This window comes from Mesoplodon densirostris, chromosome 9 (assembly GCF_025265405.1).
Source record: "Mesoplodon densirostris isolate mMesDen1 chromosome 9, mMesDen1 primary haplotype, whole genome shotgun sequence".
NCBI lineage: Eukaryota > Metazoa > Chordata > Mammalia > Artiodactyla > Ziphiidae > Mesoplodon > Mesoplodon densirostris.
The window spans coordinates 100,658,799-100,675,935 of record NC_082669.1 but is presented as its reverse complement, the minus strand read 5'-3'; the positions used below and the strand labels follow the sequence as shown (position 1 = coordinate 100,675,935).

Genomic DNA, 17,137 nt, shown 5'->3' with positions numbered 1-17,137 from the left:
TACTCCAAACCTTATGGCGATTCACATTCACATTCCTCTCCTCTCTTGCTGCCAGAGGTTTGGGTTTAGTTCACTTCAGTTCCGCACAAGCATTGAAAAGGTTCTCATGGAGTCTGGGGTGTGCCCAGTGGAAGGATGGGGACTTTTTAATTGTCCACAGACCTCTCTATACCTGCTTTGTGAAAATTACAAAGGAGTAAATATTTTTAAAGCTTATTTTTCAATTCATAAAAAAAGACATTTATTTTCAGTCAAATGGATGATGTTTCCCTCTTGTCCCTTAATCCTCAGTGTTTGCTTGAATTTTTTTTTTTTCAATTCTTTCCCATCCCCGCTTCTTGATACTTTGGGTTCTCTTTCCTGCTCAGGTCCTTTCATTTGTATTTTGGAGTTTTTCTCATGTAAATTTGTACAATGGAAAATATTGTTCAGTTTGGATAGAAAGCATGGAGAATTTAAAAAGGTAGCTGAAATTCAGATTGAAGAAATTTATTTCTGTGTAAAGTTATTTAAAAACTCTGTACTATATAAAAGGCAAAAAAGTTCTATGTACTTGATGTGAATATGCGAATACTGCTATAATAAAGATTGACTGCATGGAGAAGTCTTTATCAAGATCATTTTTCTAGCACTGTCCCATTCAATAAGGGAAGTAGGGCTTTTGACGGTCAGTTCTGTCAGGCAGTGGAGGGACCAAGAAGTGTACATTGTTTCCAGTTACTGCTTGGTGGGCAGAGGTACTTACATGAGAAATATATAAAAGTAAATTGTCAAGATGAATACCTAGTACATTGCACCGGCTACACTCTTGTAGTAGAGAGTTTTTTGTCTGGTGTTGGTGATTATCCTCAGGCATTTTATGATGCTGTGATCTGACTGTTCCCCTCCAGTGGTTCAAATGAAGTGTGTGCTGTAATAGAGTCATTTAAGTAGTAGTCTGTAGAAGTTCCCTTTCCTGAACTTTGGTTATCTTTCAAACTTTTTTGACACAACTTTCAGTAATACATTTTCTATAGGAACACATACACACAAATACATGTATTTGAAACTATGCACTCCTGTTTTACATTTTTTTTTAATGCTGGCTACCTTCCCCCATGAGTTGATTTTATGCATTTGATTTCATAAAGCTTGAAAGACACCTAGAATATCATCAAGGCTATGTCATATTACCAGGCAGTTTCCAGAAGAGAGGTAAACAATTTTAAGACTTTACCTGGAAACCCTATGTCTGAGAAAAATATAAACAGAAAGGTCCTCAAGATGGTACATATTTGAGGAATCTGGTTTCTGGTCTTCATGCCTCTCCAGCGAATCGTAAAATGCTGTTGAGACAAGTATTTTCTCTGAACTGCAGCTTTCTCATCTGAAAAATGTAATTCTGTAATAATTACTGAAACTCATTTTTAAATAACCTTCATACATGATTACAGTAGGGTAATTGTGGATTCATTTCTTAATGCATTATTCTATAAGTTTTCCTTAAAATTTAGTCCAGAATTATGAATCCTTTAATTATTGTGATAAAATTCTATTATAAAGAACCCTACCATACTAGCTCTTCTGAAATTTTGGGCCTACTGTCTGGGCTCTGTAGTTCTCCTAGACTCGTAAAATGTTAGAGCCAAAAGAGTTCTTAAAGATTACATGGTTTAGGGACTTCCCTGGCAATCCAGTGGTTAGAACTCTGCACTTCCACTGCAGGGGGCCCAGGTTCAATCCCTGGTTGGGGAACTAAGATCCCGCAAGCTGTGAGGCACGGCCAAAAAGTTTATATGGTTCAGCCTTAAAGATTTCATGGTCCCCTCATCAGCTACTGAATATGAATCCCCAGGGATGACTTCCCTAGGCTCACGTAGCCAGGACTCAGTCAGGACTTTGGTTTCCAAGATCACTACTATGCATTTTATATATACTGTATGTATAAAATTTTGTTGTGGTTGTGATGATGGCTGCAGTGAAATTTGGATAGAAATAGGTGTTGACTCCATGACATTGAGTTTGTAGCTAGAAAGGGATATTGTGCCAGGTGTATTCCACTTGCTCCTTCTGTCTTCTCCAGTCAAGCAAGCCCACTGCTCACGTAGGTGATAAAAGGTAAAGGCCCAGTTGCTGAGGCAGGTCAGTACCAGCTCGGGCAGCTCCCATTTCCTCAACTGTACACTGATGTCCTGCTGAAGCTCCTGATGAGACTGGTGGCAAAAGGTACCCGGGTCAACCTCTTCTACAGAATAGTTCTAGAGGCAAGTGGAACCAAGATGACTTCTGTACCTTCCCAGAACAGGCACAACAGGTTTCCTTACACAGTACCTCCCTGGTCTCATAACTTTATTAGGTAATCAGTTGTGTTGACATAGGAAGTTTCCATAGGAAACTTAGTAAACTTAAACTTACAAATTTGTATGTTAAAATTTGACACTTGATATTCTCTGTTGCCGTCAATAATTCTTTCACTGCCTACCTTTCCATTTATGAAGGTACATCTGTCCATCTACCAGGCTACACACTAAAACTGACTTAGAATGTACTTTTAGCTACTCAATAGGAAGGAAGGAAGGGTCATCCTAAATGTCTGTCTTGCTTTAGGCAGAGGAGAGGGGTGGTACCGCATCTGCTGAAATAATGTTTACAGTTTATCTCCATATGGAGGCTTTTCTATAAAAATCAATCCAGGATTCAAGGGTCACTATAAACTTAGCTTAGACCCAATGGTCTAGAAATAATAGTTGCTTCCATTCCTTCATTCCAGATGCAGTTCTGAGGGCTTTATGTGCTAACTCATTTAATCTATTTAATCCATTTTACAAATGAGGATATTGAGGCACAGTTCAAATAAGTAGTCTGCCCAAACTCACAGCAAGTAAATAAATGGTAGAACTATGAGTCAGACCAAGCAAGTTTGGCTCCAGGGCCTGAGTTCTTCAAGCACTGTGCCAGTTTTTCAAACTGCAGGTTGAAACCCATTAGTGGGTAGTAAAATCAGTCTCAACCATTTTTTTAAATGTAGAATAGAATATAAAAGAAAATGTAACGTAAGTTTTCATAAAACTTTTGTATCATTTATGTACGTATGTATACATACACACACACACACACTAGGTCACAATGTAAAATTACTTCTTAGAGTAGGTAGGTCATGATCAAAAAGATGGTGTAAACACCATCTACCTCACTGAGACCTACAGCCAGACAACCAGGATTTGAACCTCAGTTCTCTTAACTTGTATCTTGGGTAAGTTACCTATCTACAGCTCCACTTACTCATCTATAAAATGGAAAGAATGTGAGGAGGGTGGAGGCCTATTCCTTAGGCCGGGACAATTTCTGCATCAGTGCAAACTGATTTCACAGCCCAGGTACGGAAAAGAGGATCCAGCATGTGGAGGCCACATTGGCCAATTTTAGAAGACTGCTAGTTTTAAAGTTATCTTTTAATTCAAGTCAAGCAACTCTGATTGATTTCTAAGGAAAAAAGCTAATGGGATTATCCTACTTGAGTTCACTGTTACAGACTGTATTCCTTCCCAAAACAACTTTCATCGATTGGTCGGGGCGGGGGCGGCGGCAGTGGAGAACAACAAAAAAATGAAACCTACAAAGTACACAGAGATCCACTGGTCGTTTAAAGACCATAAATATTTATCAGGTGAGTAAACACAAAGCCAGGGGGAGCCTCAGACACCCTGTGCAACAGGCTCAGGACTGCTGGAGCTGGCGGGGGGAGGGTGAAACTGTTCCACTTAGCGTTTGCTGCCATTATGCCCACTCTGACACCTGGGGAGAACCAAAGTGGGGGGTGAAAAACCTAAGAACTAGGAACTCGAATTGGACCACCCCCTGCCTAGAGCCTGTCAGAAGCTTTCTCGCTGCACTTAACATAAAATCTAAACCTGCAGTCATGACCTATTAATCTCATCTAGTCCCACCCTCTCCTCCCTCTCGCTACTCCTTGTCCCTGGGGCACTCTTCCTTCAGACCCCGCACAACTGGTTCCTGCTACTTGTTCAGGTTTCAGCTCAGATGTCTTCCCCGCCCACCGAAAAGATCAGCATCAACCATCTCCAGCACCCAATGTTATTTCCTTCACAGCAATGAGTAAATCTCACTTAACTACTTGTCTGCCCTTCCTAAAATCTACGTTCTCATCTGTCTTGTTTAGCATGGTATTCCCAACACCTAGGTAGCCAAAACCTAAATTAAAAATATGAATAGTTATGCTTCTGGGCAAGTCATTAAGCCACTCTACTGCATATTTTTATCGGTAGATAGAAGAAAATTCTGTCCTACCTCCTCTCAGAATTGTGATGCTACAGAAGGTTGAAAAGTGCTTTGAAACAAATTTTTGAAAAACGGCATCATCCTATTTCACCCTTATCTCGCACTCCTCTGGCCCCTAAGAATTCCTAGTTAGACGTGTGCCTTAAGAGTTCCACAAATGGTGACTCAACACAATGCCCAGCCCACGAGAGATACATAAACACAACAGATGGACCACACCGACTTCTAACCTCTGTATACTTGGGCAAGAATACACTAGCAGTAGAGAAATGGCAAGAGTTTCACATAAACTGTCAGCGTACATACGACTAAGACATCTGCCAAGCAGGCAGGCAGCAGGGCACTGTAGGTAAGCGTGGGGTCAGACCTAATGTCGTCAATCATCAGTGTGTGACCCTAAGCAAGTTACTTCAGCTCCTTGAACCTCGATGTCTTCACTGATAAATGGCACTGAGGCTTATCTATCAACGCCACGGGGTACCCAAGAAGACCCACCAAAAGGGCTATAACCAGTTAGCACAGCAGTTGGGAGCACAGGAAATAATCCATAAACGGTGGTTGTCATGATCAGAAACATCCATAACTCAGTTCCTCATTCTTGACCAGAACTTTAATTTACAACTTAATATACAATATGGTGTCTGTAACTTCTTGAAATTCTCACCTGGCTCCTGCAAGGAAACAAAAGTGAAAAGCTCTAAGAACTTTTATTTTCAATAATTCAAATCCATCATGCTTGTTCATTCAGTTATTCAAGCATTCATTGAGCACCAGTCATGGGAGTCGCCTTGCAGAAGAGTCAAATCACCTTGCAGATTTCTCAAAGGGATTACAGTCTAGCCATTAAAATGTTAATGACTGTGTACAGGAATACTGGAAAATATGTAAGAAGATAGGAAGAGGCTAGTGCTGGCAGACCCGTTAACACTGGGGAAACAAGAGGCCTGGTAAGGACGTTGTAAGGCCTGGTAAGGACTCTTGTCCATAGGAAAGCCAGTGACAGGAAACGAGCTATAAAACAGCTTCACTGTTTGCCCCACCACCACCTGCCCCCATATACACAAAACTGCTGTAATTTTCCTGTCAATAAGCTCCTTCGAATTAAAATAACAGCAATACTAGTAGTATAAGATTTAATGGGAACACTTAACTGTCTCTTAATGCTTCCCATCCTTTAAAACAATTTCCAAGGTATTTTGAATGATGGCAATTATTAATGTGCAATGGTTAATTTTTTTGTTTTACATTTTTATTGTGGTGTAATTAAAGTTAAAATGCGCAGATATTAAAGGTCTAGTTCAACGAATTCTGACAACTGTATGTACCCACATAACCCCAACCCCCCACCCTACCTCTATAGATGAGTATCACCAGTTCGCAGACTTCATATAAATGGAATTATTCATTATTAGTGCTTTTAAGTAACTCTTTTTGCTTAATATGATGATTTTGAGATTTACCTAAATGTCTTGTAACTTGTTATTTTTAATTGCTGAATTATTACTCAATTGAATGAATATACTGTAATACGTTTATCCATTCTCTCACTGATGTACAATTAGGTCTAGTTTGGAGATACTAAGAAAAAAATTGCTAAGAAAAATTTTGTACAGATGGCCATATATTTTCATTTCTCTTGACTAAATGCCTAGGAATAAAGTCGTTGAATCCTAGGATATATGTGTTTACCTTCATTAGAAACTGCCAAATAATTCTACAAAATTGTTGTACCTTTTTACGTTCTTACTGGCAAATATTCCAGCTGCTCCACATTGTCACCAACATTTAAAGCTGTCAGTCTTTCTAGTGGGTACAAATGATAACTTATTGTAGTTTTAATTTGCATTTCCCTGGTGATTAATGATATTAAGGGCCTTTTTTCATGTGATTATTGGCCATTCATATATCTTCTTTTGTGAAGTATCTGCTCAAGGCCTTTGCCCATTTTTTTAATTGGGTTGTTCATCTAATTTGTTGATTATAGAGGTTCTTTACATATACTAGATACAAGCCCTTTGTTGGATATATATGCTGTATTTTTTCCCAATTAGTGGCTTATATATTTATTTCCTTAATGGTGTCTTTTGATAGCAGAAATTTTTGATTAGGCTAAATCAAATTTATCAAGTTTTTTCTTACATCAGTGCTTTTGTGTTTTCTCCAAAAGTTTTTTGTATGCCTTAAGATTATGAAGATACTCTCCTGTGCTTTCTTTTAGAAGCTTTAAGAGTTTGGGTTTTATTTTTAGGTCTATTATCCATGCAGTGATTAATTTAAAATCATATTAAATGAGAATGTCTTCATCCCTGAGGGATTTGTGAGGAAAGGAACTCCTCCTAGTATCTTCCTTTTGAAAGAAAAACTCTCTGACTTCCTGATTTGGAAAATGCAAGGGCCACAGCCTTTTACTGTTTAAAGAGTTAATTCCATGGGATTCCATATTGTAACATTCCCATATGCTCGAATTTTCCATTAAAACGCTGAGGGTAGAACACTGTATTTTTGCAACTACAAACAAGCTCCGTATCTATCTTGTCCATCACTTTAAGCCCTGTGCATTGTTGGTGCTTAAAAACTCTTTGATCAATAGATAGATAAATGGGACCCTAAACTGTAACATAGCAAAACATGAAAAGGAAGATGAGACTAAAAGTGTGTATGGTGAAACGGGGGCAGAATGACAGCAAATGTGAAAATACCAAAGGCAGAAATTAGACATGGTGTGTTAACTGTTCTTCATGCTGTTATAAAATGCACTGTTTCTTTGAGACCATCATAGGTGCAAAGTCAAAACATGTTTATTGACAAAAGTTAAATATAACTTTAAAAAGAAACTTGGGGTATACCCACTTGGAAAGAGTTGAGTCTACATTTTCAGTCTTCATCATCAGGAAGGATACCTAATTCTTCATCCGTCCACTGGGAAGGATCTGGATATGGAAAGTGACCCTAATGACAACCAATTAAAAAAAAAGTTCATGAATCTATACTTCACGCAACGAAAAGAATCTACACTCCATACAACTGGTTACATTTGAAAAGAAATCTTGAAAAAAAAAAGTGATTAAAAAAAAATCCTTGACATACCACAGGAACAAATTCTCCTTCAACTATCTGATGGTCCAGCTATTCTTCAATCTGTTCAAAATGAGCTGTGGCCTGAATTTTAAAAGCCTGGCCATTTTGGAGCTACTGGCCTGAGTCAGCATTTGAGTATGTGTTTGTGATGGAGCATGGGCGGTACGGAGACAACAGATTTCAAAGATACCCCGTGTCACAACAATCTCTTGAATCCCTGACAAAACATAAGGTCTCGAACTGTCCTGTCATTCCTGCTGGGAGATTTGGAAGCCCCAGGTGGACTCATTCCTTGTCTATCCTGATCTAGGGCATATGCGGCTGCATCATTATCTCACGCCAGACAGCCACACAATAATCCTGACAGCTGACCTACAGTGAGATAAAGGTGTCTATGTGCTGCCACAGACACCATGCAGCTCCTTACTGGGTGACAAGGGCACAGAGAAATTGTAAGAGAAGTGGGATATTAATCAACCTGATGCTTCTAGAACTCACTGTATAAATTTAAGATTTTTCCCTATCCTAAAAAAAAAACAAATTTACTAAAATTCGAAGTATTCTGGATCAATAAGCATGGATTTCAATGGCTTAAAGGTGTAATTTCCTAGAGAAGCATCTGTGCAAATGTGATTAAAAGCTCCTTTTGAGGCCAATGACATGTTAGAAAGTCACCAGTAACTAACTTCGCTCCTGAGGGAAATTAGCCCACATCCATCCCACCTCAACCTGGCTGCCTTGGGCCTCTGGACAGACTAAATAACACTTATCATTTAAAGGCATTTAACTGTGAAACTTAACCTGCTGATGAACCCCTACCCTAGCTTGGAAAGTAAGAGAATTAGCTTCTATAGTCTCCCTTCCAAATATGGCCACCAAACAGAAACTGTAAGACATGGGCCACCTACATGTAATACATCCCTGAGTGGAAAAGGTCAGAGACAATATGTTTCATAAAATAAAAGGATTCCTGCATATACATAAGGACAATGTGGTGAAGAGATACATCCAGGTTGAAAAACAGTCTACAAACAGAAAAAAGAAACAAGGTAAAGCTATTAAGAGATCTTCCCTCCCCACACCCAAAGAAGGACAAGAATTATTCTCCTGCACTTACCAGCACGGCATCTGAGTCATGCCAAAAGCGCCAGAGAATCCAGAACCACATGGTTGCACTGAAGAACTCTGCCTTGATCACCTGGGATCTGGTCAGCTGGGGAAACTGTCTGTACTGGGGCTGGATATGCACACCTCCACCAGCACTACATGACAAAACGAAAATGTTAAGCAGCTTGCTATATCTTCAAAGTATGAACTCATCCAAAACTTTGAGTTACGTCCAGAAACTGAACCTTTCTCATCTCCTCCACGAATTGCAGAATGGCAGTGCTCCACAATCCCTCGAAATACTCCTTTTTCAGAAGCCTGCTTTAAACTTGTGCAGCAGCGAAAACTGGCCTGAATTGACAAGAGGCTAATTATGATTTTCATTTAGTGAATATTCATGTATTTTACACCAGAAATATGAATGTGCTGATTATGGGGTACTGGCCCCAAGGGTTTTGATTAAGGAATCATAAACCTGTAGTAGTAAGTCACTAGCTTATCCAGAAAAACAAATCAAATTTATTTTGTCTGGTTAGCCATCTATTTCAAAGGCAAAGTATGTCCTCTGCATTATTACAATCTTTATTAAAAGACCACTTTATGGAAAAGAGGACTCAGCAGATCCTTTTTAATAAGCCAAAAGCACTGAGCAAAGCAAAGAGTCTTAAATAGTAAGTTTGAACAAGTTTTTCTCGTTTTTGTGTTTTCATTTAGATACTGTTGACAAGGTGTGGAATATAATCCATACGAGCTATTCTCATTTTATTCAGTCGGACTGTAATTATTACAGGTTGAATCTAATTCAAATAATAGAATTTGTACTTAATGGGGCTACTTTCAAGTCCTATTCAGCAGCTATATGTATGCTATTACATACAAATGGATATAGAAAATTTAAAGAGAGGGACTTCCCTAGTGGTGCAGTGGTTAAGAATCCGCCTGCCAATGCAGGGGGACACAGGTTCGAACCCTGGTCTGGGAATATACCACATGCCGCAGAGCAACTAAGCCCACGCACCACAACTACTGAGCCTGCGCTCTAGAGACCACGAGCCACAACTACTGAGCCCACGTGCCACAACTACTGAAGCCCGTGCGCCTAGAGCCCGTGCTCCGCAACAAGAGAAGCCACCGCAATGAGAAGCCTGCACACCGTAATGAAGAGTAGCCCCCATGCGCCACAACTAGAGGAAGCCCGCGTGCAGCAACGAAGACCCAACACAGCCAAAAATAAAAATAAATAAGTAAAAAAAAGTTTCCGTCAAGCATCACTGCTTTACACCCTGAATTTATCATACTGTTTCTGTATGCCAATTATATTTAACAGTATCTATTCAGGATCTATCTGCATATAGATACATTATATAAATAAACCATGGGGGTGGGAATTCAATATATTGTGACAACAGGCTTCCTCTTTGATAGGTTTTGGATATAGTCTAGTAATAAGTACCCATCAGTTAAACTCATTTAAAATAAGATTTGAGAATTATAGTTTAAACCCATTCCCAGAAACTCCCCACATTTAATTACTGCTAGAGTGACATGTTTTAACTATGACTTGAAATAAGTGGATCACTGACTGTAAGATGGAAATCTTTTTGAACAAAATTTGAAACACTGCAATTAGAGAAAAGGAATGGATGACATAACAATTGCCATGATTAAGGAATATAAAGATTCCACAAACATCTAATGTTATGTTCCAAGACAGGTTGTTAACTGCACTATGGCAAACTAGACAAGCTGAACAACCCTCCAACTTGAAACAACTACAATAGTAGTTGAGATTTTTTTTTTTTTAATAAATCATTGACCAGACACAAAAGAAAGGAATCTACCAAGGGCAAAACCCAAGTTAAAACAAGACCTGGAAACTACATGAGTGCTGAAGCTGGCCTTTGCCCTGAGGGTTTCTGCTGTTCCCCAGACTCTGTGACCCTCTACCTGGACAGCTGTGGGAGACAGGAGAAGCCTGGGGCCCACCCAAGATGAGAAGTCTAATTACTAGACCCCTGAAGAAAGCTGCAGCCCCACAATGTAAGAGTGAATGGGACATAAACCTGCCAGGGAAGGGAAGGGAACAGGAATTTGTTACCAGTAGCCAGTCCTCAGGTGGGTTTGCACCCAAATTCACACTACCTGGGTTTTGGACATTATGGTCCAAGAGAAGCTCAACCCAAGAATTTAAAGTGGTCTTGGATTCTCTGAACCCTTGAGAAGCAAGACCTCAAAGAATTCTGACAGATAAAAGTTCCAGGAAAAGCTCACAGTCAAAAATTACAAGGAAATAAGACACTATGAGAATCAGCAAAACAACAGACAGCTGTATCAAATATACAAGACTTGAAAAATGGATAACTACAATTTATAATACAGAAAACACGTTATTATTATTTTTTAATTAATTTATTTATTTATTTATGGCTGTGTTGGGTCTTCGTTTCTGCGCGAGGGCCCTCTCTAGTTGTGGCAAGCGGGGGCCACTCTTCATCGCAGTGCGCGCGCGGGCCTCTCACTATCGCGGCCTCTCTTGTTGCAGAGCACAGGCTCCAGACGCGCAGGCTCAGTAATTGTGGCTCACGGGCCCAGCAGCTCCGCGGCATGTGGGATCTTCCCAGACCAGGGCTCGAACCCGTGTCCCCTGCATTGGCAGGCAGACTCTCAACCACTGCGCCACCAGGGAAGCCCAGAAAACACGTTATTTTTAAATAAAAGTTTGAAATTAAGAGCAAGGAACAAGAAACTATAAAGATCGAGTTTGAAACAACAGAATTTCTAGAAATAAAATGTAATCATCTGAAATAAAAAGGATTAAAGCCAGGATTAGACACAGCTAAAAAATATGAAAAGAGGTTAGAAGGATGAGAAAACCCAACATATGCCTAATTCGTGTCCTATAAGAAGAAAACAGAATGGGGAAGAAACAATATCCAAAGAAATAATGGCTGTTCCAACCCAGGATTTTTAAGTGTCAAGTTAAAAAAAAAAAAAAAAAAAGAAAGCACCATAACTCTCCGTGAAAGTTACCTTTTTAAAACATAAACAAAGGATGAATTGGGAGATTGGGGTTGACATATATACACTAATATGTATAAAACAGATAATAAGAACCTGCTGTATTAAAAAATAAATTCAAAAAAGAAAAATAAAATGCAATAAAAAAAAGTGTAAAAACATAAACCAGATCATATTACTTTCCTGCTTAAAGCCAACAGCCTGCCATCATTCTTAGAATAAGGCCTCGTCCTACAAGGCCCACCCTAATCGGGGCCCTGCTTGTCTCTCTACCACTGTCCCCTCACCAGCTTGTTTGCCCATTATCAGCACTCAGAACCTTTTCACTTGCTGTCTCCTTCGTCTGAGAAGCTCTTCCTGGCATTTTTGCATGGCTGACTACTCATCACTTAGGTCTTAGTTCAAATCAAACTCTCAGGCCTGCATTCCCACATCATCCTAAGTATAATAACCCACCCACTAACCCCAGACACTCTCTAGATTAATCCCGTTTTATTTCCTTCATGCCACTTAATAATACCTAAACATGTTCTTTTCTACTTGTTGTGTCCTCTCCCCAGAATGTAAGCTCCATTATCTTTCTTGTATTCTGCTCTATCCCCAGCACCTAGAAAGACTCTCCAGAAAACCTACTGACTTAAGTATTCACGTACTGTGAAATACGGTGTGTTACGGAAGTACCAAGACCTCGGTGAAGAGGAACACCCCCTAGTCTTCCCATGCAGGTCAAGGGCTATTGTCGGTGGCTCTCCATCTCTGTCCTTGCTCAGGTCACACATGCCTTTTCCTTCTCGCCACCCCACACCTGTCCCAGTTCCGTATCCTTAATAGACACATGGCTTTAGACAAGTCACTCCTTTAATTTTCCTGGTCTCAGTTCCCTAATAATAACAGTTAAACAATACTTGTATGATCCTTAGTAGGCATCAGCAGCTCTCAAAACGTTTTAGAGATTTGTTATTCATTTACTTACCTGGAAGTCAACATTATTATCCCCATTATATGGGTGAGAAAACTGAGTTATTAAGAGATCATGAAACTTTTCCAAGCTCATACAGCAAGAGTGTGGCAGAGATGAGATTTGAACAGAGGCACTCTGGGGGCTGAATCCTGCTTTTAACCACTACTCTGCACTGCCTCTTGGTGAAGTGTAGATCATGGTGTAAGGGGCCTGGCCCATTACTTGGAGAATTCCAATGTACTACTTTCAGTCCTGCTCTTACTGAACCTCTCTGCAATACCAACTCCTTTTTGGTAGACGTGCCCTCCCTTGGCATCCCAGCACTATGCTCTCCAGCCGGTTTCTTGGGCTACATCATGGGTGACTCTGCTTTTGCTCACTCTCTAAATTCTGGTGTTGCAAAGGTGAACTCTATAGTATGGGGCTTTGGGTGATAATAATATGTCAGTGTAGGCTCATCAACTGTAACAAATGTACCGCTCAGGTTGGGTATGTTGATTATGGAGAAAGCTATGCACGTGCGGGTCAGGGGATTTATGGGAAATCTCGGGACCTTACACTCAATTTTTATGTGAACTTAAAACTGCTCTAACAAATACTTAAAAAGAAAAATTCCGGGGCTTCCCTGGTGGCGCTGTGGTTCAGAGTCCGCCTGCCGATGCAGGGGGCACGGGTTCGTGCCCCGGTCCGGGAAGATCCCACATGCCGCGGAGCGGCTGGGCCCATGAGCCATGGCCGCTGAGCCTGCGCGTCCGGAGCCTGTGCTCCGCAACGGGAGAGGCCACAACAGTGAGAGGCCCGCGTACCGAAAAAAAAAAAAAAAAAAAAAAAAAAATTCAGATATTGCCCAAGCGTCCACTTTTGGCTCTCTTCTCTTCCCACCCTTCGGCACTCTCTATGGGTGATTGCCTCTACGCCCGTGCCTTAAAGAACTAATTCTCTAGTCTGCAACCACAGTAATTTTTCAGAATTAAAATCTGGCCGCATGACGTCTGATTAAAACCTCTCAACGACCGATTATCGCCTGTGTTCGAAACCCCTGAGCCAGGAATGAGGACTCTCTACCATTCCTTCCCTACTTCCCAAGGTCTCCTGTGTCACCTTGCCTCGAACTTGACGCTTCAAACTACACCGTACAGGTGATTTCCTCTGCCCGCAACGCCCTCGCCTCCCCAACTCCTGCTCTCGCTTCCAGATTAGCTCCAGCCGTCTCCACTTTCAACTGTCAACTTCCCGAGGGCAGGCTCCCGCTGGGGCAGGGCCCGCCCGAAACACACTTCAACCTGCCGAGCGAGCAGAGCTCTCCCGGGCCCCTGAATCACGCCGTCAGACTACGAGTCCCAGCATGCCTCGGGGTGGAGGTCGCTAGAGACCCGATCTGCCCGTGGTGCTCGGCGTCAAGGTGAGGGCGTCCGGAAGAGTGGCACTTTTCGTTAGATGCAAGCGAAGCCCCCGCCACAGGCAATACTCACTGACGGACTCCAGCGCCTCCAGCCGCCCGCACGCGGCGGCCCCTGAAGAAGTGGCCTCCAACGCGCGCTAAAGGCGCTAGACGCGTCAAAGCCGACATACCAGCTCGCGTTCGGACAGCAATCCCCAGGCCGCACCGCCGCCTCACGTCACTTACTTTTGGCGCACCGCCCAGTGACGTCAATGGCGTCGCCCCGCCCATCTCCCGGAAGGGGAAGTACGGAGGCGGGCGGGGAAGCAGGAGTTCCCGCCTCAAATTAGTGTCGGAGGCCATTCCCAGCTGTGAGGACCGTGGGACTGCTGCTAGCTGAGCTCGCCCTCCGCACGGAGGGACCCGGCTCGCCGTGGCTGTGATGGTCAGGAGGCGCCTCTGAAAGGCGAATGGTGTAGACGGCCCTGGAGAACTCGGCTAGGTGGAGCCCCCGGATGGGCGTGCCGCGCCTCGGCGCTCCGCTTCAGGAGCCCCTCTTCGTTACGCGGGCGCTAAGAAACTTAACCCTGAAACTGAGCTCGCTCCTCCTTACCGGTGCTTATCTAGATGCTGTTACCCGACCTGGACCCGCCTCCCTGCCTGCTCTCCTGAATTAACTACCCTTCCAGACCGTGTTAGGCGGCCACATCCTTTCTGAAACAGTATGTCCTTCCCAAAGCTAGTCCACTGTACTCTTCTTGCCTGCAAAGCCTCAACGGTTTCTTTAAAGCCTTCATGGTTGTGTTGTTCTGCAAACTTGAACTTGATTACCAACCCAGTGGTTCCCAAATGTCAGCACCTGGACTGGTGGTATCAGAACCCCCTGAGGAGCCCGACCCCAGATATTACGTCTGGAGTAGGGCCAAGGAATCTGCGTTTTAGCAGGCCTCCAATTTACGCCTCCTTGATCCTGAGCCAGCCCTGGATTCTTGGCTTTTGTCTCTTAATATTTGCCTTCTATTAAGTCCTGGACAAACTCCAAACTTCTGTAGACACCCCTCCCCCCAGGACCCAAGTTCTTTTTTTTTTATTTATTTATTTAACTTATTTATTTTTGGCTGCGTTGGATCTTCATTGCTGCGCGCGGGCTTTCTCTAGCTGCAGCGAGCGGGGGCTAGTCTTCGTTGCGGTACACGGGCTTCTCTTGTTGCGGAGCACGGGCTCTAGGCGCGCGGGCTTCAGTAGTTGTGGTGCACGGGCTTAGTTCTCCGCGGCATGTGGGGTCTTCCCTCACCAGGGCTCGAACCCGTGTCCCCTGCATAGGCAGGCGGACTCCCAACCACTGCGCCACCAGGGAAGTCCCCTCAAATTCTTAAGGTCCTCACTTATGGGTTATGGTTTTCCTAAGAACTTCCAGATTTGATTAAATTATAAACTTAACCTGCCAGCCTCACACCTTGGAGATTTCGATTTGAAATGGATCACCTGCCAAGCACTGAAGACTTCACACTGAGTCTTAAGCATGAAAAATAGGAAACTTATGGAGAGAAATATAGACCTGAATTTAGGGATTTGAGTGCATTGAATATAACTGACACTACTTCTGTGGCAAGATATGGGCCTCCATGTGCCCTGTAACTGGAAACCCCTCTCCCTAGAGAGAGGCTTACATAAAGCTATGATTACTATGATGCCCTTCTGAAGAACTTATTGACTGACCTCTGGCCCTGTAGGACTCATCCCCCCCACACCCTGCCTTTTCCTGCCCTCCTAACTTCTAAGTATATAAATTATAGGAAAGAATTTACTATTTTCTGGGTGCAAGTTGACTTCCCAGCTGACATGCAATAGTGTGGCTTTCTCTGGGCTACCATTCACCGCTTACCCTTCCTAGTGACATATACAAATCACTAAGATAGGAAATTCACGAATTGGGAGGACAGGGCTTTCCATCCTTCCTAAGGGAGCTCTCTGCCCATATTATACAGCTGCCTGCCTTGCTCCCAGGAAAGCACAATGCTGTGATTCCTAGGCCACCAAAAAAAAAAAAAGAAAAAAGCACAGCGTAAACACACAAACAAAAAAGCAGAGAACTTGAGTCTGAAGATCTGGAGGTCAAACCTCAGCTCTGCCAACGATTAGCTCTATGAATTTGGACAAGTCACTTCTCCAAGCCTCAGTGCCCTTCATCAGCCATTTATTTAACAGAGTACCTGGCCCACAGCGTGTGCTCAGAGATTTTTTATTGCTTTGTTAATACTTTCCTTTCCTGGCAGCAAAAGCTTTTCAGGTACACTAAAATTCACTTACCTTCCCCTTCTTGCTGAGTTACAAAATAAAAAGTTTTAACTTTAATGCTGGCTTGTATTTAAAGCAATATTGTTCTATAGACCATTTGTGGGGTCCTTAGCTCTAATGTTTTGCATCACAAATTCTGATTTTTTGCTATAAAAAGTTTAGGGTCCCAATCAGTAAACTATTTTGACTATGTAACAGTGACGCATAGTTGTTTTGCAGACATGCTCTAAAAATTCCAAGGGCAAATATCCCTGACTGCCTTTTGCAGGTTGCATGACGACCCTCTTTTTGGTTCTCAGATAAGCACACTATTTGAATGGATGCATTTTAGAAGGTGAGGGAAAGGATGCCAAGCCCAGACACTGAGCTCTTAGTTTCGACAGGCATCAGATTCAAACTGTGAGGACAGACTCTAAATGGCCCAACATTATAGCATCTAACCCCAAATCAAAAATCTATCCCATAGCTAGAAATAGAGAACACTGCAGGGGGATGAGGAAGAAAAAAAAAAAAAACTTGTTTACACAACTTCATGTTTATTTAATTTTCTACCTTTTTTTTTTTTTTTTTGGTTTTTGGTTTTTGGTTTTTGGTTTTGGGGGGGGCTTTTTTGGCCTCGCTGCAAGGCTTGTGGGTTCTCAGTTCCCTGACCAAGGATTGAACATGGGCCACAGCAGTGAAAGCGCCGAGTCCTAACCACTGACCGCCAGGGAATTCCCTAATTTTCTACTTTTAAAGGCTTGCTTGATCTCCCTTTCCCTATAAGCCTTGTAAAGAAGAAAGGAACTTATCTTTCCAGTGGTTTTAGTAACACAGAAATGAACCTTGTTCTTTCTACTTTAGTGGGATTGAGCTGTGATCTTCCTTCAGAGAGATGCCCTGCTGGCCACTTTATCAACTTATACCCAAGAAGTAGCCTTTTCTCCTTATGAAGATGAACGTATAAATCAAGTTTAGCATTTTTAAGATACTTATTTTAAAAATCAGCAAATTATCTGTATTAAAGCACAACCATT

The 17,137-nt window shown here is 42.1% G+C and overlaps 1 protein-coding gene across 1 annotated transcript; it reads right to left on the bottom strand.

Annotated features, from left to right (window-relative positions):
- Positions 1-3,610: 3,610 nt before the first annotated feature.
- NDUFB2 (NADH:ubiquinone oxidoreductase subunit B2) lies at positions 3,611-14,069 on the bottom strand. The gene is made up of 4 exons (XM_060108321.1): positions 13,915-14,069; positions 8,474-8,618; positions 7,129-7,227; positions 3,611-4,949 (listed from the first exon to the last, which is right to left on the bottom strand). The coding sequence occupies exons 1-3, from the start codon at positions 14,010-14,012 to the stop codon at positions 7,153-7,155; spliced, it is 318 nt and encodes a 105-aa protein (XP_059964304.1). The 5' UTR covers positions 14,013-14,069; the 3' UTR covers positions 3,611-4,949; positions 7,129-7,152.
- Positions 14,070-17,137: the final 3,068 nt, after the last annotated feature.